The 26,869-nt window shown below is 45.1% G+C and overlaps 1 protein-coding gene across 2 annotated transcripts in view; it reads left to right on the top strand.

Annotated features, from left to right (window-relative positions):
* The window catches only part of ERC2 (ELKS/RAB6-interacting/CAST family member 2), an 866,973-nt gene that overhangs the window by 33,518 nt on the left and 806,586 nt on the right, over positions 1-26,869 (top strand). For both annotated transcript variants that reach the window (XR_008445768.1, XM_054035803.1), the window contains exon 2: positions 2,661-3,452. Coding sequence is in view for 1 of the 2 variants with exons in the window: in XM_054035803.1 (XP_053891778.1) it covers positions 2,796-3,452 (657 nt within the window). In the remaining variant the exon portion in view is untranslated. The remainder of the gene's footprint in view (positions 1-2,660; positions 3,453-26,869) is intronic.

Below are 26,869 nucleotides of genomic sequence, written 5' to 3' on the forward strand. Positions count from 1 at the left end.
TTCGGCTGCCCCTCTCCCGCCTCCACCGCGTGGCTGCAAACCAGCGGTTACAGTTCTGTAAAGGAACGGCAAAGCAGTCCCAACACTAACATTCCCCTACCTCATTCAAAGCAGGTCATCATGAGCGACATCACCCTCATGAGGATCTCTGACAGCGAGAAAGAGCGAATGCTCCGGGAAAGCCTCCAAAGACCAGGGCCGTATGCCGCCATGCTGTGCAGAGCAATGATTCCAGAGTACTTGCTTGTCTCGTGGCGTGGCAACGTGTCCTACTACGGAGGACCCAATAAGGCCGCTCTCCCCAAGAACCTAATGCAGCGGATTTCCAATTACCTCCAGGAGAGCTTCCTCGAGATGTCACAGGAGGATTTCTGCTCCATCCCCGGACATATAGACCGCATTTTACTGTAGCTGCTGTAGCAGTGACTAACCAGTAGAGCGGCTTGGGCAGGACAATCATGCAAAACCGGACATTGCTAGATTTTTTTTCAATAGTTGCACTGCCCATGACTGAACCGTTAAGCTAATCAAACTAATCATGAGAAACCCATTTTTTAAATTGTTAATATTCCTGTTCTGTTACAAATAAATGTTTAGATTTTTACAACACTTACTGGCTGATCCTTCCCCAGATTCTGTGTCCGGGGTAACGGCTGGGGAGGGTTGGTAGGGGATCTCTGTAAGGGTGATGAAGAGATCCTGGCTGTCGGGGAAATCAGCGTTGTGAGCGCTGTCGACTGCCTCGTCCTCCTCATCTCCTTCCTCATCTTCCCCGTCCGCTAACATGTCCGAGGATCCAGCCGTGGACACTATCCCATCCTCAGAGTCCACGGTCACTGGTGGGGTAGTGGTGGCGGCCGCACCGAGGATGGAATGCAGTGCCTCGTAGAAACGGGATGTCTGGGGATGGGATCCGGAGCGTCCGTTTGCCTCTTTGGTCTTCTGGTAGCCTTGTCTCAGCTCCTTGATTTTCACACGGCACTGCGTTACATCCCGGCTGTATCCTCTCTCTGCCATGTCTTTAGAGATCTTCTCGTAGATCTTTGCATTCCGTCTTTTGGATCGCAGCTCGGAAAGCACGGACTCATCGCCCCACACAGCGATGAGATCCAAGACTTCCCGATCAGTCCATGCTGGGGCCCTCTTTCTATTCTGAGATTGCACGGCCATCACTGCTGGAGAGCTCTGCATCGTTGCCAGTGCTGCTGAGCTCGCCACGATGTCCAGACAGGAAATGAGATTCAAACTGGCCAGACAGGAAAAGGAATTCAAATTCAAATTTTCCCGGGGCTTTTCCTGTGTGGCAGTTCAGAGCATCCGAGCTCGTACTGCTGTCCAGAGCGTCAACAGAGTGGTGCACTGTGGGATAGCTCCCGGAGCTATTAGCGTCGATTTCCATCCACACCTAGCCTAATTCGACATGGCCATGTCGAATTTAGCGCTACTCCCCTCGTCGGGGAGGAGTACAGAAGTCGAATTAAAGAGACCTCTATGTCGAACTAAATACCTTCGCGGTGTGGACGGGTGCAGGGTTAATTCGATGTAATGGCGCTAACTTCGACATAAACGCCTAGTGTAGACCAGGCCTTAGACTTGCTGCTGCTGCTCTGAACTAATCACCTCTTTAAGAAATTATTTTAGATCTAGTTTAGTTATCGCAGCCAAGTTACTTAATTTCACAGATTGCTTGGAATGCTTGTTTGTTGTTTAAAAAAAAATCAGTGAAGGCTCATAGTTATGGGTGACAAATGTGGATCAGATGTTCCTGGTATTATCAGATTCTTTATTATTATGTTTATTTTTACTGGTTATGAAATTCCCAGTAACTTTAACTGTTCTGATTATTTAAATCAATTACAAAAGTAAGCTTGCTACAGAAATACCATTATGACACCAAATGCAGAAAAGGAGATTTGACAGTCCCTCCTTTACTTGAGGAAAGAATTAACTGTTTATAATATACTTTTTTCCTTGAAGTAGGCAAACGACAAATACCAACAAGCCTGTGATTTATAGTACCAGTCATCTTTCTAATAATTTCTAATTGTTCTGATGACAATTATTCTCTGAAATTAACTGTCTTATTGTAAACCTTAAAATTTAGCTTAACAATATCTGTTTCTACCGCTAAAGCAGAGCTATCAGAAGTACTGTGTTTTATTTAACCTCCCCTCTCGTGGCCTCCATCATGTCCCCACCATTGTGGTATTTCTTCAGCCAATGTTATTACAGGAAAACAGATATGTTGTGTTTTGAAAATATATTCTTGACCTCTGGTTTCAATTTGTTTTTGTGTAGACATCAGACAGTTTCATCCCTGGTGTAATTTCATTGTGATAATTGATTTAAACGAATTGATTTAAATGACTGAAGTTACATTAGGGATCTATTTGGTCCACAGTGTTACTACGTCAAAATGCCAAAAATAGTTTCTAGCAAGAAAAAAATGAACAGTTGTTTCTCCATTTGAAATTCCATTAAATATGGAAATTCACAGGTCATAATCCTAAATGTAAAATACAGTATTATTCTTACTTTAAAAATAATTATTCCAAGACCAGTTGATGTATGCTGTGTTTTCTGAGCCACTTTCATCATTGTAAAGTTACTTTATATTTAATTTGTTACTTTATTCAACTTTAACTATTTTTTTTTTCCAGATCTTCATCAGTTTTTGCCTTCTTGAAGAATGCAGTGAAACCATTTGCCAGCATTATTATCTGGAATTATAGGTTTAATATCCAACATCAGTGTTACTAATTTCTTATTAAATAGTACCTCACAGTAGTAGAAAAATGTATGGAAGTGCAAGAACAATCAGTAATTTGGAAGGCAGTCCTTCCAGGTCTCCTCGTTTGCCAAGATCTCCTCGTCTGGGCCACAGGAGAACAAGCAGCGGGGGAGGTGGAGGAACGGGTAAGACACTATCAATGGAGAACATCCAGTCCCTTAATGCAGCCTATGCAACATCTGGACCGATGTATCTTAGTGACCATGAAGGTGTAGCATCTACTACTTTCCCAAAGGGCACAATGACTCTTGGAAGGGCTACAAATCGAGCTGTGTATGGTGGTCGAGTCACAGCCATGGGGAGTAGTCCAAATATTGCTTCAGCTGGACTTTCTCACACAGATGTCCTTTCTTATACTGATCAGCATGGAGGTCTGACCACATCTTCACATCATCATCATCATCAAGTTCCCTCTATGCTGAGACAGGTAAGGGATAGTACCATGCTAGATCTACAGGCTCAGCTCAAGGAACTACAAAGAGAGAATGATCTTCTGAGAAAAGAACTGGATATCAAGGACAGTAAGCTGGGATCTTCCATGAATAGCATCAAGACTTTCTGGAGTCCTGAGCTAAAAAAGGAAAGAGTCTTGAGAAAAGAAGAAGCTGCCAGAATGTCAGTTCTTAAAGAGCAGATGAGGGTTTCTCATGAAGAGAACCAGGTAAGTAATCCTGAAAGTTTATTTCTACCAATTTTCAACTAAGCACTTAATATTTTGCTTATAATACTGTGACCTGTATTGGAGCAAGTTTGGCATCAACAGGAATTCTGTGTCTTGCTGTATCTGCCTCTGGCTGCTAAGCAGTAGGAAAGCATACTAATAAGAAGCTGGATGTAGCTTATAATTTCCTTGATGGAGCATTCCTTTACATTAGTGCTGAGGAGAATGATCGACTGTTTGCCACTACCTGTTTTCTTATTTGTGAGACATTCTGTAGTATTTTTTTCAACAGCAGTCTAAATACATTCTGCAGCCTTTACTGAAGAGGGAATTGCACCACTTCTACACATAGCTGGAAAAGTATGAATAAGTATGTGGGGACACATTTTGTATGAGGTGAATAGGGATTTAGCGGCCTAGTTTCCATGAAAGCTAAAGGGAGACATGATATTAAATCCCATCAATTAAATTTTAGAATATTCTGTATTATACCAACCATGAAGTAAATTGGAATTGTGCTTTGTCAGCTACTTTCCTTAAACAGACCTATCCTTAGGAAATGAACAATTTGAAAATGTTTAGTTATATTGGAAGTGTAATTACTAATGTTTCCATTCTCTGTTATAAAATGATTGAAGATGTAGTCATTAATGATTCAGATTATTTATGATTAAATATACAATGCCATCATCAGAAAAGTAGCTATTCTGTACTGTTTCCAAGAAGCTATATAGATCAATGGCAAAGGTGAGATTGCAAGTTCCTATTTTGCACAGGTATCCTACACACACTTTCACTGATGCTCTTGTATATTTAAAGCTGCCCCTTTTTAGAACATCTACTAATTCTCTTATGAAAAAATATAATACATAATACGCTCTTCACTCTTAGAGATCTCCAATCTGTGCTTCTCCATTGACAGGCAAGCAGCAACAATCAGGGTTTTTGACGCCTTCTTTTTTCCAGGTTTCTAATCACCAGTACTGCTTTCCCTCTGCAGAAGCACTGCTAGTAGTGTGCCTCTCTGAACTTCCCAGTGCATTTAGATGTTTCAATATATATTATTTCTATCTCCACTAATATTTAAGTAGTGTACCATGTGTGACTGGGTGAAAGCACTATGTCAGCTGTTCAGACTTCATCTTTCAAGATATGTCTCAAGAATTTCTGGAGTCCTGAGCTAAAAAAGGATCTTTCAAGATATATCTCAAGATTTCCTTCAGTTCAAAAAAATCTATTGAGCAAAATTCAGAATTTTCATACTGTGGAAAATTCTGACATGTCAACATTTTTGTTTTCATTCTAAATCAGAATGAAAAGTTTTTTGATATTTTTCATGGAACAGAAATTCAAAAAGATTTTCAATTCAGGTGTCACATTTCTGTTCTGTTTTGATCAATTGTTTCAACATTTTTGATCAAAATTAAACATTTCAACATTCCCAAAGTCAAAACATTTTGGTCTGATTTGTTGAAATGACCCCAAATGCTTAATTTCCAGTCAGTTCAACATTAAACTGCATGTTCCCATTTTGGCACATTGCCTCATGGGAGTTGTAGTTTGGGAACTTGATGCCCCCATTATCTCCTATAAACCAGACTACTACAAAATGCAGATTTGGGTCAACTGAAACATGTCACACATTTGTGTTGAATTTGCTGAATTGTTTCACTCTGACAGGAAGAAAAAACAAACAAAATTCCCAAAACAGAAAAACTCCTTGTTTTGACATTTTCCAAATGACTCTTTGTTTCAAAATTTACTTTAACTTTTCTTAATATTTTTTAAATAAAATTGAAGTCCAATTTTTTTTTTTTTATTTTGGATTGAATCAAATGTTTCTTTTGACCCACAATAAAATTATTTCTCAATTTTCTAGGCAGCAAGCCAGTAGTGCATGAATGTAGTTCTTGTGTTTGTTCAGGTGCCAAACTGACAGCCACGGAGACTGAAGACCTCTGTTTATAGTGAATGCATTTGAAAATTTCATTCTAGTTGCTGTTATATTCTGTATTCTTTAAATTCTAGAACCCATAATATCTCTAAAACTGAAATGAATTTATAAATGTGTCTCTTGTATATGTACTGTAGGTTCTACCTAGGTACCTCAGTTTTACTCTGGAGGGGACCACTTCTATTATGTGAGGGTGGATTAGCTGACATATGTTTGTATAGAATTTGAAGATTCCAAGTGCTGTATAAATGCCAAGTATCACTACTCTCATCAGTGCTTCACTGTCTGCACCTATTCAGTCCTTGGTCTATCTTAAGAATGTCCTCGAGCGTGCCAGTCTTGGTGATGTTTCTTGTGATATGGACTGAGACAACCAACAGCCTTAATATGGTAATGATTTTCAGTCACTCCTAATCTCTTCTATATCTAAAAGCAAAAGTATCTTTTTTCCATTACCAATCTTCTCCAGGAAAAATACTTAATGGAGGTAGTAATTCTCCATGAGCTGGATTGGTTTAATCCTAACCCTGAATGTCAGTCTCCATCTCACAGGATGGGGAGCTCATCTGGAGTCACAGGACTCAAGCAAACTGTACATAGTCCAAAAGAGAACTCCACATAAACAGTGTGTAGCTCAGGTTAGTAAGCTGGCACTTCAGTTTTTTCAGTGCTCTTTAAATCAAAGCAGTGCTTACTTACACACAAACCTTAGTTCTTGCCCTCATCAAAAGCAATGGACCTTGCACCTCTACCTTCTGCATTTAACCTTCTAATTCAAAAGTGAGGTTGTCTAGCAATGAACTGGTCACAACAAGATCCAGCACAAAACTCTTTGGATGAGCTTGGTTTACAGATCTGTTGCAGCTATCAGCTGCTGACCATCTCCTTTTGTTTTGCATGCCAAAGGGTTCCTTTCTGCATTCTGACATGGCAGCTCTTCCCAGAATGATTTTGCTTGTGAAAGTTTAAATTTAGAGAGATTGGGGCTATCCGATATGGTGTCTGATACTCTCTTACAATCTAGGTGTTCCTTGTGCTATTTATAATTTTCTCCCTTCAGTTTTATAGGACCGTGTGAGGGGTGTTCACCATCCCCAAAAGGGTTAAGAAAGCTGAGAAAAGGGCCAATTAGTGAGATAGGCCACACATGAGGGATTTAGGCTGGCGAAGCAAGACCTGACTGGAAGATGGAGCTCAGCTGAGGCTGGATTAGCATAAAGCCAGGAAGCTGGCACCAGAAAGGGTTGCAGTGAGGAAGTCTGCAGCCACTTTGTGCATTAGAGAGGGAAGGATGGCACTAAGGGAAAGAGCAGGACCCCGGGGTGCCTGGCTCTGAGGGAAGGACATACCCAGAATAGAGAAGGTTGCAGAAGAAAGCAAGTGGGAAGTGAAGTAGGAAGCAGCCAGGGGAAAAGCCAGCAGCGTTAGGGACTCAACAGACTTTGGCTCTCTGTTGTAGGGTCCCCAGGCTGGAACTTGGGTGACGGGTGAGCCTGAGTTCCCCTACCAGTCACTGACTAAGTGGCATTGCCTGGACAGTGGCTCCAGTGAGACTCTGCCCCGGAAGGGGAAACCACTTAGTGACCTGGCCAGAGGATTGAGTTACGAAGAGGAAGCTGCAGCTCCTGGAGTGAGAGAGGCCAGTGGGAGTAGAATGCGGGGGGTGAGGAGGGTGGGACCTGGAAGAGAGCTAATCCCCAGAACAGCCATGAGGAGGCACCACCCATGGTGAGTGAGTGGATTCCTGTGGCAGACCACAATAAAGAAATTGTTGTTTACCTCATAGTTTGGAATTTGTTTACAGGATTATCGGTTGTTTGAGGGTCTGGTCTCTTGTTCTATACAATTTCACACCTTTGAGCTCAGTCAGCATTTTTACTGTTAGAACTTATACAATCACACTGTATTGTGGTGGGTTTTCTTAGGGCAGTGTCATTTTAGTGCCTTTGGTCCAGCGATACTATTCCCTGTATAGTCTAAGTCTGATTCTTAAGTGACTGCAAACTCTGCCTCTCTTATTACATTAAGGTATTCTCTAGAGGCTATTTCTTCAATTGGGAGTGTAAGTAAATTAATTAGTTTTGAGTTCCTTCCATTTTTATCAGGAGATCGTCCTTTCTGTCTTTTTTGGGTCTAAATCTTTGCAAGAAAGGATATCTCTGATTCTGCTTGGATATTTAAAGTAGGACCTTAAAATTTCAATTACAATAGTCAAAGAACTTTTACATTCATTGAAAAAAGCAACAGAGGGTCCTGTGGCACCTTTAAGACTAACAGAAGTATTGGGAGCATAAGCTTTCGTGGGTAAGAACCTCACTTCTTCAGATGCAAGTAATGGAAATTTCCAGAGGCAGGTATAAATCAGTATGGAGATAACGAGGTTAGTTCAATCAGGGAGGGTGAGGTGCTCTGCTAGCAGTTGAGGTGTGAACACCAAGGGAGGAGAATCTGCTTCTGTAGTTGGATAGCCATTCACAGTCTTTGTTTAATCCTGATCTGATGCTGTCAAATTTGCAAATGAACTGGAGCTCAGCAGTTTCTCTTTGGAGTCTGGTCCTGAAGTTTTTCTGCTGTAAGATGGCTACCTTTACATCTGCTATTGTGTGGCCAGGGAGGTTGAAGTGTTCTCCTACAGGTTTTTGTATATTGCCATTCCTGATATCTGACTTGTCCATTTATCCTCTTGCGTAGTGACTGTCCAGTTTGGCCAATGTACATAGCAGAGGGGCATTGCTGGCACATGATGGCATATATAACATTGGTGGACGTGCAGGTGAATGAGCCGGTGATGTTGTAGCTGATCTGGTTAGGTCCTGTGATGGTGTTGCTGGTGTAGATATGTGGGCAGAGTTGGCATCGAGGTTTGTTGCATGGGTTGGTTCCTGAGTTAGAGTTGTTATGGTGCGGTGCATGGTTGCTGGTGAGAATATGCTTAAGGTTGGCAGGTTGTCTGTGGGTGAGGACTGGCCTGCCTCCCAAGGTCTGTGAAAGTGAGGGATCATTGTCCAGGATGGGTTGTAGATGATGCGTTGGAGAGGTTTAAGCTGAGGACTGTAGGTGATGTCCAGTGGAGTTCTGTTGGTTTCTTTTTTGGGCCTGTCTTGTAGCAGGAGGCTTCTGGGTAAACATCTGGCTCTGTTGATTTGTTTTTCTATTTCCTTGTGTGGGTATCATAGTTTTGAGAATGCTTGGTGAAGGTCTTGTAGGTGTTGGTGTCTCTCTGAGGGGTTGGAGCAAATGCGGTTGTACCTCAGCGCTTGGCTGTAGAAGATGGATCGTGTGGTGTGTCCGGGGTGGAAGCAGGAGGCACGAAGGTAGGCGTAGCGGTTGGTGGGTTTTCGGTATAGGGTGGTGTTAACGTGGCCATCGCTTATTTGTACTGTGGTGTCTAGGAAGTGGACCTCCCATGTAGATTGGTCCAGGCTGAGGTTGATGGTGGGGTGGAAGCTGTTGAAATCTTGGTGGAATTCTTCCAGGGTCTCCTTCCCATGGGTCCAGTAGGGAGTCCACATATCCAGACAGTCCTTCAGTGAGAGTGCCAATGCCCGAGATGATGGGGCCTCAAGGATTTCCAGGTTTGTGGATCTTGGGTAGTAGATAGAGTAACCCTGGTTGGGGCTCTTAAAGGTATGTTGATTTGTTCCTGTGTTAGTGTAGGGAGTGTCCTGAGTAGATGGTGCAGTTTCCTAGTGTATTCCTCAGTGGGATCTGAGGAAAGTGGCCTGTAGAATTTGGTATTGGAGAGTTGTCTGGCAGCCTCCTTCTGGTAGTCAGACCTGTTCATGATGACAACAGCACCTCCTTTATCAGCCTCTTTGATGATAATGTCAGGGTGGTTTCTGAGGCTGTGGATGGCATTGCGTTCTGCACGACTTAGGTTATGAGACAAGCGATGTTGTTTTTCCACAATTTCTGCCTGTGCACGTCGGCGGAAGCATTCTATGTATAGGTCCAGACTGTGATTTCGACCCTCAGGAGGAGTCCATGTGGAGTTCCCCTTCCTGTGTTGTTGGTGGGAGGGTATCTGTGTATCAGTGCACTGTTCAGTGTTATCTTGAAAGTATTCTTTGAGAGACTGTTCCCCCTTTTTTCTGGGCCCCAAAAGCGAGTGCCGGGATTTTCCGTAGCTCAACTAAGGCCTTGGCTACACTTACCAGGTAGTTCGACGGCTGGAAATCGAAGTTCTGGGTTCGACTTATCGCGTCTAGTCTGGACGCGATAAGTCGAACCCGGAAGTGCTCGCCGTCGACTGCGGTACTCCAGCTCGGCGAGAGGAGTACCGCGGAGTCGACGGGGGAGCCTGCCTGCCGCGTGTGGACCAAGGTAAGTTCGAACTAAGGTACTTCGACTTCAGCTACGTTATTCACGTAGCTGAAGTTGCGTACCTTAGTTCGAATTGGGGGGGGTAGTGTAGACCAAGCCTAATTCATTGCTATTATCTCTGAGGTTTACAAAGCTGAAAGGGTGCTTCCCTCATTTGTAAATTAGGGCCCTCTTTTGTTAGGGGCAGGGGGCAGGTGGGAGGAGAGACAAGGATCCTATGCAGTGGAGGTCTGTAAGGACAGCAACCTTATCAGTCTTACATCCCTTTTAAAAATACTTTTCCCTCTGCAGCTGTGCTCTTTGGGTTTCATGTTCACAGGGCTGAAGTATTGTTTTGTCTCCCTATCTATTCCTTGCTTGTGCCAAGTTTTTTTGGTTTTGTTTTTAATCGGGGTCATTGGGATTGCCCAGAACGTGGATTGGTGATAAATGGGCAGCAAGTTGTCTAAGATTTTTAACCTGTAAATGGGGTTTCTGCATCTTAGAATCAGCAATCCATAATGTCCCAACCAGATACTCTGTGTATATTTTTTCCTGATTAGTAAGAATACCAATCTTCTTAATTTTAGTTTATTATTCAGAAGGGATATTATAGAAGCTTTGTGTGGGGATCAGAAGGCTGAAAGCAGGGAGTGCACCAAAAATCATTCAGTGCTATTCACTCCCTGCACTGCTGCCTGTCAAAAAAGGAGAGAAAACTAGCACCATCCATTTGAACTGATGTTTCCAACATGAAGAACCACCATATATAATTCTATTTTTGTGACATTACAATAGTTTATTTATATCACACTCTGTCTGTAAACAACAATTATAACATAATTGAATGAAGAAAAAAACTGCGTGTAAATGTCATTATTTAATAGTTGATTTTCAAAACAAATAATCCACTATTGGACATAATGGGCCAAATTAATTTCTGTTGTTAATTTCACTGGAGTTACACCAAGGGTTAATTTGGTCCATTGATTTTTCATAAAGTAAACTTCCTGCGAAGGTGGTTATTATTTGCTCTTTGAAAACGTATTATAAATTATCTGATCTTTTATGTTGAATTTTCTTCTCTGTTATGATAAGAGTTTGCTTCTGATTAATGAGAAAAAGATAAATGATAAGAAGGATAATAGCAAATCCTCTGAAAGTTTGATAGGTTTGCATGTAAAAATGTTTCTTAAAATGGGTTGTGCACATCTACAGAAATACTAATGAATTGTGGATACTGCAATTACAAGGATAAAGTTGATAAAAGTAAGAAGATTTAACCAATAGGATCAGCATATGCAAAGTAGTAAAATAACTTGAATTGCGACTGGGTCCTCAAATATTAACATATGATTTCAAGACAAGTGTCCAGAACAGTCAATAAAAATAAATTAGCAAACATGCAGGAAGGTAGTTTTGCTTCCTAATATTAATTAATTCACATTTATTTACAGTAAAATCTAGCTTGATCAAACAAATATATTAACATGAATTACAGGCTTTACTCATCTTGCAGTTTTGATGACATTACACATCACCCAAGCTATACTTTTTTATGTTTATCATTTTGTTTGGCTGTATGATCTAATCCCTGAGTTATCCATATAATAGACTTAAAAATTTTATTAAGATGATGTTAACAAAAAATAGTGAACAGAGTTTGAGCATAGAAGTTTCTGGTTATCAAGGAATAACATACAGATTATCGAGGGTGCAAAGTTTGGTTTAAGATCAGGTGGCATGAGGAATACATAATCTGCAATATCCCTGATTGGGGGTAAAAGGTTGATGGGTCAAAGTAACGATATTGAGATATGAGGGTATGAAGTTCATAGAGTGGTTGTGTTCGGGTGTGGAGTATAATGAGTAGATATGATGATGAGGATGGATTGACCCATATTTGGTGAGATTTAATGTTTAGGGAGTTCATGGTTCCGGTTCATATGATACAACGGAGAAGGTCACTTGGTCCCTTTCTCGTAGTGGGAGAACGATATCACTCTGTCTCACGCCTCCTGGTACTGTCGGTGGCCGGTGATGTGCTCGATGTAGATGTCCCTGGACCATCGGATGGCGACTGAGACCATGAGGCGCCGCATGAGACGTGTGTAGCGTCGACCGATCCTGCAGGTCCACAGCACATGTTCGTTGCAGGGGTCCCAGGCGCCCAGGGCTCCGAAAATCAGGGCGTCCATCTGCACCTCATAGCCCTTCGCTCAGCCAGGGGGGCGAACTTTTCCAGCTTACAAGCTCGGGCTTCGCAAAATGCCGGAGTCCTGTTCTCAAAGGAGACCGTGACGTCGACGAGGATGATCTTTTTCTGGGCCTCGTCGGTGACGACCACGTCAGGTCATAGCTGGTGTCGGTACTGGCAATGGTGCAGTTCACGCCCAGGCATGGCGCGATGGCTTTCACCAGGCGGTTCTGGATGGCGTTGTGGCACAGCTGCCAGGCTCTGGAGTGGGGTTTGCAGCTGCACAGGACGCGGGGCAGGGTCTCGTTGGGGTAGCCGCACTTCCTGCGACGCTTATCTCGGTTCCTGTGGCGGACGCCTCCGTTGAGCGGGACGCAGGTGAGCCGGGCACGGTGGATGAACCGCCAGTCGGTGAAACGGGTGAAGCCGCCCCTGGCGAGGAAGTGGTTGCTGGCGTCCCACTTGCTGGTCAACTCAAAGGCTTTACCCTGGTCCGGTTTACATTTCAGGGTTTCCACGTACAGCGAGCGGATGGCGGCCTTCAGAGTCCTCTCCAGCAAGCCCCTGCCGTTGGGGTGACGATGGTGTTGTCGTCGGACCTGATCTGTGGCACCCAGATTCCCAGCTTCTGGTGCTCCTTGCACCACTCCCAGCGGCAGCCGATGCGCTTCCCCAGGCGACGCGTGGCGTTGCGAGTGTGGGACCACAGTGAAGCGATGTCGCACCCATCCCGTCCGAATTCCCCATCCAGGGAGCCACTCAGGAAGGTGGCGATGTCTTGGTTCGAGGGGGCTCTGCCGATCCGCTTCTCTGTCGCATCATGCAGGGTGTTTGCCTCAGTGTTCCTCACCATGGCGTCGGGACATGTCAGCAGGTGGAAGGCGTGGGTGATCACCACGACGTCGCACAGGTCACCCATGCGGGGGATGTTAGCGCCGCCGTGCCGGTGGGTGATGTAGACCAGCTCGTTGCTGGCTATCTGGGGAAGGAACAGTCACTTCTTCACCAGCTTCTGGATGATCTTGTCTGCCTTGTTGAGGGGCACCTTCGCCACAGCGGATCCCCTTAGGGTGAACGAGATGCGTGGGATCAGGAAGGTGTTCAGGGCATTTATCTTCTGCCACGGTGCCAGCAGGGAGGCATCAATCTTGGTGGCATCCTGCAAGATCTCCTGGATGGTGTCCTCGGGTGTCTGCCGGACACGGAACCCTGTTGGCGTGCCCAGGTGCTGGTATGCCTGCCTGTCCCTCTGCCAGGGGGATGACAGGCTCACCCTGGATCTGGAACCCCGTTGTCTGCACCGAGTCCCTTTTGCTGCCGTCAGTGTGCAGAGTTGCACAGTACTTTGCATTGAAGCAGAGCCCCATCCAGTCAGTAGCTCGGCTGGTGGCATCTAGCATACCTTGGAGGCTCTCTAGGTCGTCCGCGGTCAGGACCAGATCGTCCGCGTAGGCCAGAATGCTGAGTTTCTTGCCGTGCAGGTCGAAGCCGGTCGGGCCGCTGGAGATGGCTCGGGTGAGTGGTTCCATGGCCAGATTGAAGATGATGGGGCTAAGGGGGCATCTTTGTTTCACGCTGCGGCGGATGGGGATGGCATCCATCTCTCCATCCGTGGCACGGATGGTGGTGGTGCAGTCCTTGTAGAGGTCCCGGAGGATCTGCATGAAGGTTTCTGGCATCCCGAACTCTCCCAGGGTGGCAAAGATGTGATGGTGGGGTATGGACCCAAAGGCGTTGGGCAGGTCAAGCCATGCTACTGCGCACTGCCTCTTGGACCTCCTGGATGGTCGTCTGAAGGAGGAAGTTGTGCTCGTAGCATCCCTCGCAGGACATGAAACCCTTCTGCACTGAGCTGACGGCGCCCCTGCACACTGACCAGTCTGTGATCCTTGCCGCGAGGCAGCTGGCATACAGCTTGTAGATAGTGGAGCAGAGGGAGATGGGCCTCCAGTTGCTGGGGTCATCTCGTTTGCCTTTTTTGTGGATGAGCACGGTCATGGACTTTTTCCAGGAGTGGGGAACGCGATGGAACTGCTTGCATTTGTTGAAGATGGCAGCAAGCACCAAGCAGCCGGGGTCTCGCTTCTTCAGCAGGGGGTAGCAGATGACATCTTTTCCAGGGGCGGTGTTTTTGGTCCTCAACAGCCTCGCCTGCACCTCCTGCGGGGAAAAATCTTGCTCCAAGTCCTCCGTGAGGTCGATCCAGGGTAGCGGGGAAACGCACACTGGGCGTCGCAAGTTGGTCTGGGCCTCGTGATCAAACAAGTCCTTGAAGTAGGAGTAGAGCCTCTCAGGCTGGATGGCACAGTAGGAGGAGGTCCCATCGAGGATCTGCCTCATGGCTTTTGTCCGGTTCATCCTGTATAGTTTCTGAATATGGGATGTAGCCCCCAGATCATAGCAGCGGCCGACATCCCCTCTCCTGCCTTCTCTGGCGGTGTTGTTACGGCTCGGCGCAGGGAATCTGCAAGTGGCCCGTGCGGGTTCCCTCCTTCTGGCCGTAATTTCCACAGACAGTTCTGCAGCCAGTCTGTCCATCAGGGTGTCGAAGTTCTCAAAGGCCTCAGCCTTTGCCAGCTCCTCCATCCAGGCGGATTGCCATGGTGTGGCGACCCTCGCTCGTGGCCGTCGCTCCTCCTGCTGTGTTGTCTCTGCAGGTTCAGGTGCTGCGGGGACAGTTTGCGTCCTTGTTGTCCCTCGGACTGTGGAGCGGTGTTCAGGTGGGTCTTGAGGTGGGGGTCCTGATGTGGTGGGGAGGGCAGCTCTCGGTGTCTCCAAGGCAGCACTGGATCTTCCGGGAGGGAGTGGGGTTCTGGAAGCACCGGTGCTGGGCTTTGTCGGGGCGCGGTCGTGTTTGGAAGCTCTGGGGATGGTTCTGGTTCTTCTGCGGGCAGCATCCAACTGGTGGGTCCTCGGTGGGTCATGGGGTTTTTGGCGGTCAAAGGCTCTTTGGGTAACCTTGGAGGAGGTGTTTGGTCTCCCGGGGGCAGGGTCTGGCTGTGGGATCTGGGGGCTACGGGAGGCGGCTCTGTTAACTTTCAAACTAAGGCCCCAATGCTGCAATGAGCTTCATGCAGGTGAAGTGGCTCTGCATGGGCCTATTTGGATCTCATTGTAGGACTGGGCCTTAATTTGCTCTTTATCTGCTATACAGTATTGTATATCAATATAGCTCTCTCTCTCTGTGAGTGTGTGTGTGTGTGTGTGTGTGTGTTCACACATATACATAAACAATATCACCATTTGTGAAGTCGTTGTACATATTCATCATAAAGTACAAGGCTACATGCACAATGATGATCTGAATAACCTGAGAAGTGCAAGTATTCTGTGCTTGTCTTACTGATCTTCATGAGGTGTGTTATCACTTTTACAAATGAGTTACAAAATCCCAAGAAAACATGTTACCTGAAATGTTCAATAAAAATATTTCGTTCACCAAGATAAAGTAAGCCATTAAAATTGTTTTCACCTCCGCTTCATAACTCAGTATTTGAGACATTATTAAAGTCTATTTTAAGGTCTCACTTTGAGCTTGTAGTTCAGCATGCTCATACTCCCTATTTTCTGTTTCTCAGTATTCTGCTGTTCTGTTTTCTTCAACTTTTCTTTTTAAAATCTCTTCTCTGATAACAGCTGCATGTTTACCAGGGCCGGCTCTAGGCACCAGCGCTCCAAGCATGTGCTTGGGGTGGCACTTTCCAAGGGGTGGCACTCTGGCCCCATTTTTTTTGCTGGGGGGGGGGCAGCAAAAAGCCAGGAGCCGGCCCTGGCCAGAGCCCTGCTGCTGGAGAGCCAGGTCATTGTCCCCTGGAGCTTAGCTCGGGCTGCGGCGGCGAGAGGAGTGTGTGAGGAGCTGGGGAGGGAGGGAAGTGGGGCCTGGGATGCAGGGAGGAGGAGGGGTCCTGCTGCCACCACTGCTGCTCTGAGTCTCCCCAGGGCGGTGCGGCATTTCCCCGCCCGAGTGGGCTGTGCAGGGCACTGCTGGGCTGGGCAGGGGACACGGATCCCGGCTCGCACGCTGATGGGACGAGTGGCTGGGTAGCCCAAGCTGCCCAGCCCGCCACAAACCTCCCCCGCCTCAGCCCTGCGCTGCTTGCTCCAGGCCCCAACAGTGCCAGGGGCACGGAGAGGCAGAGCCCGGCTCAGAGTGGGGCAGCGGGGGATACTGCCCCGCTGGGGGATCCCCGCAGCTTGGGCACCTGGGGGTCAGTGTCTGTCCTCTCAGCTCTGCCTGCACAGGGCTGGGGAAGCAGCTGTCAACGCCTGCCCCTCTCAGCCCTTGCACCCCACCCCATCCCGCTCACAGCCTCTTCACTTGTACCTCCCCACATGGCTCCTTCGCCGCACCCCTTCCCCTTGTACTCTCCCTTCACCTGCACCACCTCCCCCTTCCCCTGCACCTCTTCTCCAGCAACCCTCCTGATACCCCCTCTCCTCCTCCACCCTCCTCCATGAGTACATCACACCACGCTTCTCTGCCAGTGTAGAGCCCCCAAGCACTCCCACACCCACTCCTCTGCCTGAACCCTCTTTACTAGATCCCCATCCCTTTCCGGGGACAAGGTTTGAGGGTTAGTCCCTATGCCTTCCATGTGCATTTGGAGCACTAAAGATGGGGTTGTGGGGGATGAGGAGGGACGAGATTTATACTAAAGTGAAATAAAAATAGGAGAAACAGTTTGATCCCCACTGCAAGTGTAAACAGGGACTGCTGTGGTGAACGAGGAGGTCACGTTTCGGGCGGGGAGCCCAGGGCTGGGGCCGCAGGGGGTGCGGGTGGGGGGGGAAGAGAGAGCCCAGGGCTAGGGCGGCAGGGGGGTGTGGGTGTGGGAGGGCACTGATGGGGGTTGGGGGGAGAGCCCAGGGCTGGGGTGCGGGGCAGCCAAAAATTTTTTTGCTTGCGGCGGCCAAAAACCTAGAGCTGGCCCCGATGTTTACCTGCTGGTTTTAACTTTATTTTTGATGGTCTTTTCATTAAATTCTTCACTTTCATTCATTGAAATTGATGACATTTTAGGTAAGTGAGACACATTTCCAGTTTATCTTCTGCTTTAACTGTTTAAGATGTGGAAAAATGATGAAAAAATACAGGCCTATTAATAAAACTGTCAGACTATTCAATGACAATGTGGTTGTGCCAGATGTAGTTGGAACCTTTTGACTGTCAGTCTGGTGTCTCATTGCATAGTTGTCTTTTTATACATATATATTTAGGCATTCTTAAGTAATTCATATTAAACCTTCTTAGAAGAATTTTTATTGTGATTATAACTATAACCTGCAGTGCTTGTAACCTGTGTAAGTATGTGGAGTGCATTAAATATTAATTTAAGAACAAAAATGATATAATCTAAAAACATATGGGGAATGAAAGACTGGCCATCAGTATTTTGTCATAAATAGGACCACAAACATGGAGGCTCTATCAAATGGGGGTGTGCTGGATGGAAAAGGTCTTCAAACATCTTTGTGTTGTTCTTAATTGATCCTTACCGGGGGGCGGGGGGAGTGGATGGGAGCTATTGTGATATAAATATTACACAATATTCACATCTGTATTAGTATTTATCAGAAACTAATTTATCTCTTCCAGCTGTGCAACAACCAAGTGTGGCAAAAATCACCTGATAAAGGCAAGGTCCTTCCTTGCATTTTTATGAGCTATAAAGGAGGTATGAAAGATGTGTGGGTTTTTCTGTTAATAGTTTACCTTAAAATATCTGGAATGTCAGTGTTGATCTTGGTTTTGCTCTGGGATGTGGTGGGGTTTTTAGAGGCTATATATAATATGTTCTCACATCTTAAGCCTGGTCTACATTGATAAATTAGATCTACCTACCTACGTTGCTCAGGGCTGTTTTAATTTTTTATTTTTAAAATCACACCCTGTACGACGTAGTTAGGTTACCCTAATCCCCACTGTGTGTGCAACTAGGTTGATGGAAGAATTCTTCCATTGACCTAGCTATCACCTTTGGAGAGGTGGATTGCCTATATCAGTGTGTGTGTGGGGGGAACCTTCTGTTGATGTGGGAAGCGTCTGTGCTGCAGTTGCAGTGAAGTAGCTGTGTTGCTGTAGTGTAGACGTACCCATAGTTGAAGGGGAACTGGTGTTGAATTTAAAACAGACTTCCTTTCTCCAAAGTGCTAATGAGACATTGAAGTTAAATAGGTGTTAGCAAAAACAACTTTTAAAAGAGTTTTAATAAAGCTGACAAAAATATTACTTTCTCAGTTGAACAACTCTTTTGGTGATGTCATTGTATTCTGCAATAATCATAGTCTTCTAGTCTAGGCAGGAGCTGAATTTCTGATGTAAAAAACAGGTCAGTTTTTTTTTTCACAGAATGTTTCAAGCCTTTTTTATACATCAGAAAGAACTAAAACCAAGACAAGTCAACTTCTGAGGAAAGATGGATACTGTATAGCTGAACAGACCAATAGAACTTTATCTGCTGCCATACGATAAAGGGCTGTGAGCTCATCAGCTTTCAGATTAAACACAGGCATGCTTGGTTAATATTTGGACAGTAGATCTGAGAGTGTTACAAGAAGTGTTGGTGATTCAACAGGTGGCTTTCTTTCCTCTGAGTGCACTATACTGCTAGATATCAGTATCTAGACAAGTTCCAATTGGGTAATTACGTTTTGTTCACTATAACTATATTTCCTTTGCCATTTCACTTGGGTACGATATCATTCATTTCCTGTCCTGATTTGTTTTAAATTAGTGCTATGTGCTGTTCAGTAGTTGCTGTCTCATACGTTTCTGTGGGGGGCGTGAAATGATTTTTGTATATAGAGGCCCCGATTCTGAGCGGAGCCTCCCAGATGCAATCATGCACAGCTCAGGAGGTGCAGTCCCAGCAGGCAGTGTGTGTGTGTGTGTGTGTGTGTGTGGGGGGGGGAGCGGTAGCTTTGTACTTCCTGGATTCTGGGCTCCCAGTACAACTTGAAGCAGCCTCTTCTGCAGCTTCCCACAACTACTTATGAGCCACTCCCATGGCCTGAGTAGATGTGCTGTGGATATGCCCCCTCCCATCCCTTGTCCATCCTCTGAGCAAGAGGTTGGAGGGTAGCAGTGTTCCACAGGGAGTGGTTCTACACTGCCAGAGTGATGTAAGAGGAACATTGTGAGGAGAAAATTGGGAACTGTGTGTGTAAATTGTTTTGGGTTCTGCTGGAATGAAAAACGTTGGATGCAGCGCACAAATAACTAGTTATCCGTCTAACTGAAATCCTTTAAAAAAAAAAAAAAAGTTAAAGAGGTATGGGCTGGATGAATGGACTGTAAGGTGGATAGAAAGCTGGCTAGATCGTCGGGCTCAACGGGTAGCGATCAATGGCTCCATGTCTAGTTGGCAGCCGGTTTCAAGCGGAGTGCCCCAAGGGTTGGTCCTGGGGCTAGTTTTGTTTAATATCTTTATTAATGATCTGGAGGATGGTGTGGACTGTACTCTCAGCAAGTTTGCAGATGACACTAAACTAGGAGGCGTGGTAGATACGCTGGAGGGTAGGGATCGGATACAGAGGGACCTAGACAAATTAGAGGATTGGGCCAAAAAAAACCTGATGAGGTTCAACAAGGACAAGTGCAGAGTCCTGCACTTAGGACGGAAGAATCCCATGCACTGCTACAGACTAGGGACCGAATGGCTAGGTAGCAGTTCTGCAGAAAAGGACTTAGGGGTCACAGTGGATGAGAAGCTGGATATGAGTCAACAGTGTGGTCTGTTTCCAAGAAGGCTAACGGCATTTTGGGCTGTATAAGTAGGGGCATTGCCAGCAGATCGAGGAACGTGATCATTCCCCTTTATTCGACATTGGTGAGGCCTCATCTGGAGTACTCTGTCCAGTTTTGGGCCCCACACTACAAGAAGGATGTGGAAATATAGGAAAGAGTCCAGCGGAGGCAACAAAAATGATTAGGGGTCTGGAGCACGTGACTTATGAGGAGAGGCTGAGGGAACTGGGATTGTTTAGTCTCCAGAAGAGAAGAATGAGGGGGGATTTGATAGCAGCCTTCAACTACCTGAAGGGGGGTTCCAAAGAGGATGGAGCTCAGCTGTTCTCAGTGGTGGCAGATGACAGAACAAGGAGCAATGGTCTCAAGTTGCAGTGGGGGAGGTCTAGGTTGGATATTAGGAAACACTATTTCACTAGGAGGGTGGTGAAGCACTGGAATGCGTTACCTAGGGAGGTGGTGGAATCTCCTTCCTTGGAGGTTTTTAAGGCCCGGCTTGACAAAGCCCTGGCTGGGATGATTTAGTTGGGAATTGGTCCTGCTTTGAGCAGAGGGTTGGACTAGATGACCTCCTGAGGTCCCTTCTAACCCTGATATTCTATGATTCTAATGAGTAAGTCAAGTCAGGTGAGAAGATTAAGTAAAGATTGTACTTCATGAATTAGTACAGTTCTTCACAAGTATTGTAGATTGTACATCAAACATAATTTATGTCCCGTGTAAATTTTTCTTTTCCTTTTTGTTCTTCCCCGCTGGGGGATCCTCTGTGATCATGATGAATCATTGAGGAAATCTTCCATTTTCTCTTTATCGATTAGTCTCTATAAAATATTTTCCTTCTCATCTTTAACCCAGAGGCCCTAGGGTTAGTTTGAAGGAAAGTGACTATATTTTCATCATCTGAGGTAGCGGATGGGGTGGCAAATGGGGACAGTGAGAGATGGGATTCACTTCTTTCCTGTTACAACGTTTAATCTTTACTTGTTCAGACACTGCCCCTCATTTAGGTCCTTTCATCTTAATTTTCTCAGTGTTGCCCCTAATTTCTCTGTCAGATAGTTGACAGTGTCATCCTCAATTAGTCTACAGCAGAGAATTCCTCCCTGTAGGCTATCTCTGATATGCAAAACCCTTTTAGGTACCCTGCAGAACATTTTATATATATATATATATATATATATATAAACTTGCCTGCCACCTCCTGACTTTCCTCCTTTCCTGCTTTATTTCTAACTCATAGGAAATGTTTCAGATTGTATTCAAAGACACATTCAGATGTTTGTAATGCTGTATCAGAAAAAGAGAACTTTAAGGTGGTGGCTAATCGTGAGAGGTGTGAAGTGCCCGCAACACAAGTAGTTATGGGTCCTTAGCATCTCTCAGGATCAGGCCCTTTGTCAGTCACTTTCTCTATACAAAGAACATCCAGTATTCCTGGCTGTAGGATTGTGTACTACCCAGGTGCCAGGAGAGCTGTTTGTCATGAGCTCTGACCTGCCACTTTAACCTATTAGGTCTGTGTCTGTTGGGTCAGCTGTGGTAACATTCAGAAGTGTTCTTGATATATTTTATGTAGTAATAACTTATTTCCTGATGCTACAGGCAATAAATGTTTGATTTTTAGTACTAGAGTATTTGGCTCATGGGGTTGGAAGTTTATTTACTTTTCAAATTTCCCAAGATATCTCCCGTAATGCAGTTATTTCCCTGACTTCCATCATTTTGAGATGGTAGACAACACTGAAAAACAAGGCTCTTCCAACATGAAAAACGTGTGAAATCAAGGCTCTTCCAACCTTGAAATGAAGGGAACAAATGCTTCTTTGCCAACAGCAAAATCCTGAGGCAAATAAATGTAAATATTTTTTAATTAAAGGGTCAGAGAGCAGCAAGGTCTTGTAATGTGATCTCTATTCCAGGCCCCTTTATAATGGAGTGAGAATGTGGGGTCTCCACCTCACATTTCTATAGAGGAAAAACAAAGGTCAGCGTAAACTAGAGGTGGAAGCATAACACAGTGAGATACAGCTATAGAGGCACAGTAAATTCTGAGACATCATCTGCTTCTTCCAGAGACCCATGTTTTCTGTGATTCTGTAACAGTGTAATTGGCTACAGAATCCACCTCTTACTGCATAATCCAGGTTTCCATTGAAAAATTGCATTTTTAATGGCTTTTATAGTTGTGAAAAACCCAAAGCTTCTTCATATGAGCCAAGTGTAAATGGACACAGTGTTGTCTCCTTGAATCTGTAGATGACAGCTTGAAACCATGACTTCCAGAGGGGTGAAAAGTCCCCATTCAGCTTAGGGTGATGTTAATGTCAAAATCTAATCATGGCAATTTAGTGTCAAGATTATTAACTATTTCACTGGAGAAATATCTAGCTAATGTTTTTATCTATTGCTGCTAGATGCAGTGGCGAGATACTGGGTGCATGTGAGGGCAGCAGAAGGAAGAATAGTGAGTGAGCTGGTTGCTGTGAGGCTCTGATCCAGCAAAGTGTCTAATCACTGATGTAAATTTAAGCATGTGAATAGTTCTGTTGAAATCAGCTGTGCTATTCACATGCTTAGGTTTACAAACACACTTTACTGCTTTGGGACATAACTTACTGGAGTAGGAAACGAAGAATTCATGCATTTTCTCCACATTTTTTCAAGGCTCCCCAAAGCCAAAAATCTCCACTGCTCTTCAGGCACCAGAGACCTAAGCTACTTCCCATCCCTTGCTGGATGGATGCCAAAAAACTCAAATTACCCCTTCACCAGCTGCCAAGAGCTCTAGGTTCCTGCACACAACTCCTACAATGCACTTAACTGTTGTCAGCACAAAATTCTGTGGAGGATTGAAAATTTGTCTGTTTAAAAATTTGAAACATTCCAAAATAGAGTTCTGTATTGAATTTAATATAAAAATAAACAATATGAAGAATATTGTGCTCAGGCAGCAGGTGGGAGAGCTACAGGAGAAGATGGCTAGGTTGAGGAGCATCCGAATCCACGAGCAATTCCTGGACAGTCTCCATGTGGAGACAGCTGAGGTAGCTGTCCCAGTACACAGGACTGCTGGCACACCTCTGGTGGAGGAGGAGATGGCTCAGGGTGGACACTAGCAGCTGGTTACTTCTGGCAGCAGGCAGTGCTCCACCCCTTCTCCAAACCCTCCCGCTGTGGTAATAGGTAACTGTTATGCTCTTCTTGATACAGGAGAGAAGGAATCACCTCCTACAGCAGAGGAGGAGAAGCCTCGTACCCCTAAGGCTGGGAGGTCTGCTGCCACCACTGCGAATAGGAAACGTAGGGTAGTGGTGGTCGGAGACTCTCTGCTGAAGGGGTCGGAGGCGCCCATCTGTTGACCTGACATTTCATCTCGGGAGGTATGCTGCCTGACAGGGGCCTGTATCCGAGACGTTATGGAGGCATTGTCGAGGATTATCCAGCCCGCTGACTACTACCCCATGCTACTCATCCATGTGGGCACAAATGATACTGCGAGGTGTGACACTGAGCAGATCAAGAGTGACTACAGGGCTTTGGGAGTACGGGTGAAGGAGTTTGGAGCGCAGGTGGTGTTCTCTTCCATCCTTCCTGTCAATGGTAGGGGCCCGGGCAGAGACAAGTGCATCATGGAGGTGAATGCCTGACTGCGAAGATGGTGTCGCCAGGAGGGCTTTGGCTTCCTTGACCACGGGATGCTGTTACAGGAAGCACGGCTAGGCAGAGATGGCGTTCACTTTTCGAGGAGGGGAAAGATCCTATTTGGACACAGACTGGCTAACCTAGTGAGGAGGGCTTTAAACTAGGTTTGATGGGGACAGGTGAGCAAAGCCCACAGGTAAGTGGAGAAAATGGAGACCTGGGAGATGGGTCGGAAATAGGAGGGAGCATGGGCTATAATGGCAGAGAGAAAGGAGGGTCAGGGCAAAACTGGGAGGCAAGATCAAATCAGGATGCCTATATACAAATGCGAGAAGTATGGGTAATAAGCAGGAAGACCTGGAAGTGCTAATAAATAAGTAGAACTAGGACATTGTTGGCATCACCGAAACTTGGTGGAATAATACACGTGATTGGAATGCTGGTGTGGAGGGGTACAGCTTGCTCAGGAAGGATAGACAGGGAGAAAAGGGAGGAGGTGTTGCCTTGTATATTAAAAATGTACGCACTTGGACTAAAGTGGAGATGGACATAGGAGACGGAAGTGTTGAGAGTCTCTGGGTTAGGCTAAAAGGGCTAAAAAGCAAGGGTGATGTCATGCTACTACAGGCCACCTAACCAGGTGGAAGAGGTGGATGAGGCTTTTTTTAAACAACTAACAAAATCATCCAAAGCCCAAGATCTGGTGGTGATGGGGGACTTCAACTATCCAGATATATGTTGGGAAAATAACACAGCGGGGCAGAGACTATCCAATAAGTTCTTAGACTGCATTGCAGACAACTTTTTATTTCAGAAGGTTGAAAAAGCTACTAGTGGGGAAGCTGTTCTAGATTTGATTTTAACAAATAGGGAGGAATTCGTTGAGAATTTGAAAGTGGAAGGTAGCTTGGGTGAAAGTGATCATGAAATCATAGAGTTCACAATTCTAAGGAAGGGTAGAAGGGACTACAGCAAAATAGAGACAATGGATTTCAGGAAGGCAGATTTTGGTAAGCTCAGAGAGCTGACAGGTAAGGTCCCATGGGAATCAAGACTGAGGAGAAAAACGACTGAGGACAGTTGGCAGTTTTTCAAAGGGACACTATTAAGGGCCCAAAAGCAAGCTATTCCGCTGGTTAGGAAAGATAGAAAATGTGGCAAAAGACCACCTTGGCTTAGCCACAAGATCTTGCATGATCTAAAAAATAAAAAGGAGTCATATAAAAAATGGAAACTAGGACAAATTACAAAGGATGAATATAGGCAAACAGCACAGGAATGCAGGGGCAAGATTAGAAAGGCAAAGGCACAAAATGAGCTCAAACTAGCTACAGGAATAAAGGAAAACAAGAAGACTTTTTATCAATACATTAGAAGCAAGAGGAAGACCAAAGACAGGGTAGGCCCACTGCTCAGTGAGGAGGGAGAAACAGGAAACTTGGAAATGGCAGAGATGCTTAATGACTTCTTTGTTTCGGTCTTCACCGAGAAGTCTGAAGGAATGCCTAACATAGTGAATGCTAATGGGAAGGAGGTAGGTTTAGAAGAGAAAATAAAAAAAGAACAAGTTAAAAATTTCTTAGAAAAGTTAGATGACTGCAAGTCACCAGGGCCTGATGAAATGCGTCCTAGAATACTCAAGGAGCTAATAGAGGAGGTATCTGAGCCTCTAACTATTATCTTTGGAAAATCATGGGAGACAGGAGAGATTCCAGAAGACTGAAAAAGGGCAAATATAGTGCCCATCTACAAAAAGGGAAATAAAAACAATCCAGGAAACTACAGACTAGTTAAGTATCAGAGGGGTAGCAGTGTTAGTCTGAATCTGTAAAAAGCAAGAGAGGGTCCTGTGGCACCTTTAAAACTAACAGAAGTATTGGAGCATAAGCTTTCGTGGGTGAATGCCCACTTGCAAGTCTGATGAAGTGGGCATTCACCCACGAAAGCTTATGCTCCAATACTTCTGTTAGTCTTAAAGGTGCCACAGGACCCTCTCTTGCTTTTTACAGACCAGTTAGTTTAACTTCCGTGTCAGGGAAGATAATGGAGCAAGTAATTAAGGAAATCATCTGCAAACACTTGGAAGGTGGTAAGGTGATAGGGAACAGCCAGCATGGATTTGTAAAGAACAAATAATGTCAAACTAATCTGATAGCTTTCTTTGATAGGATAATGAGTCTTGTGGATAAGGGTGAAGCTGTGGATGTGGTATACCTAGACTTTAGTAAGGCATTTGATACAGTCTCGCATGATATTCTTATCGATAAACTAGGCAAATACAACTTAGATGGGGCTACTATAAGGTGGGTGCATAACTGGCTGGATAACCGTACTCAGAGAGTAGTTATTAATGGTTCCCAATCCTTCTGGAAAGGTATAACGAGTGGGGTTCTGCAGGGGTCTGTTTTGGGATTGGGTCTGTTCAATATCTTCATCAATGACTTAGATATTGGCATAGAAAGTACGCTTATTAAATTTGCAGATGATACCAAACTGGGAGGGATTGCAACTGCTTTGGAGGATAGGGTCAAAATTCAAAATGATCTGGACAAATTGGAGAAATGGACTGAGGTAAACAGGATGAAGTTTAATAAAGACAAATGCAAAGTGCTCCACTTAGGAAGGAACAATCAGTTTCACACATACAGAATGGGAAGAGACTATCTAGGATGGAGTATGGCAGAAAGGGATCTAGGGGTTATATTGGACCACAAGCTAAATATGTGTCAACAGTGTGATGCTGTTGCAAAAAAAGCAAACGTGATTATGGGATGCATTAATGGGTGTGTTGTAAGCAAGACACAAAAAGTCATTCTTCTGCTCTACTCTGCGCTGATTAGGCCTCAGCTGGAGTATTGTGTCCAGTTCTGGGCACCGCATTTCAAGAAAAATGTGGAGAAATTGGAGAGGGTCCAGAGAAGAGCAACAAGAATGATTAAAGGTCTAGAGAACGTGACCTATGAAGGAAGGCTGAAAGAATTGGGTTTGTTTAGTTTGGAAAAGAGAAGACTGAGAGGGGACATGATAGCAGTTTTCAGGTATCTAAAAGGGTGTCATAAGGAGGAGGGTGAAAACTTGTTCACCTTAGCCTCTAAGGATAGAACAAGAAGCAATGGGCTTAAACTGCAGCAAGGGAGGTTTAGGTTGGACATTAGGAAAAAGTTCCCAACTGTCAGGCTGGATAAACGTTGGAATAAACTGCCTAGCGAGATTGTGGAATCTCCATCTCTGGAGATATTTAAGAGTAGGTTAGATAAATGTCTATCAGGGATGGTCTAGACAGTATTTGGTCCTGCGATGAGGGCAGGGGTCTGGACTCGATGACTTCTCGAGGTCCCTTCCAGTCCTAGAGTCTATGAATGTATGAATCTATGAACTGTATTGGTTTTCATGTTTAATCCAATAAATAACCTGTTTCTGAATCTAGTTGTTCCTATATATTGCATACAATATCTTTGGGGACCACACTGTATTAAATCTATGAATGGTTTATGTATGATTGTGTTCTGCTCCCTGGAGGAGGGTCACCATAGCTTCTACAGGATCTGAAAATGATGGGGGGGGGGAGGAGGCGG

This window comes from Malaclemys terrapin, chromosome 7 (genome assembly GCF_027887155.1).
Source record: "Malaclemys terrapin pileata isolate rMalTer1 chromosome 7, rMalTer1.hap1, whole genome shotgun sequence".
NCBI lineage: Eukaryota > Metazoa > Chordata > Testudines > Emydidae > Malaclemys > Malaclemys terrapin.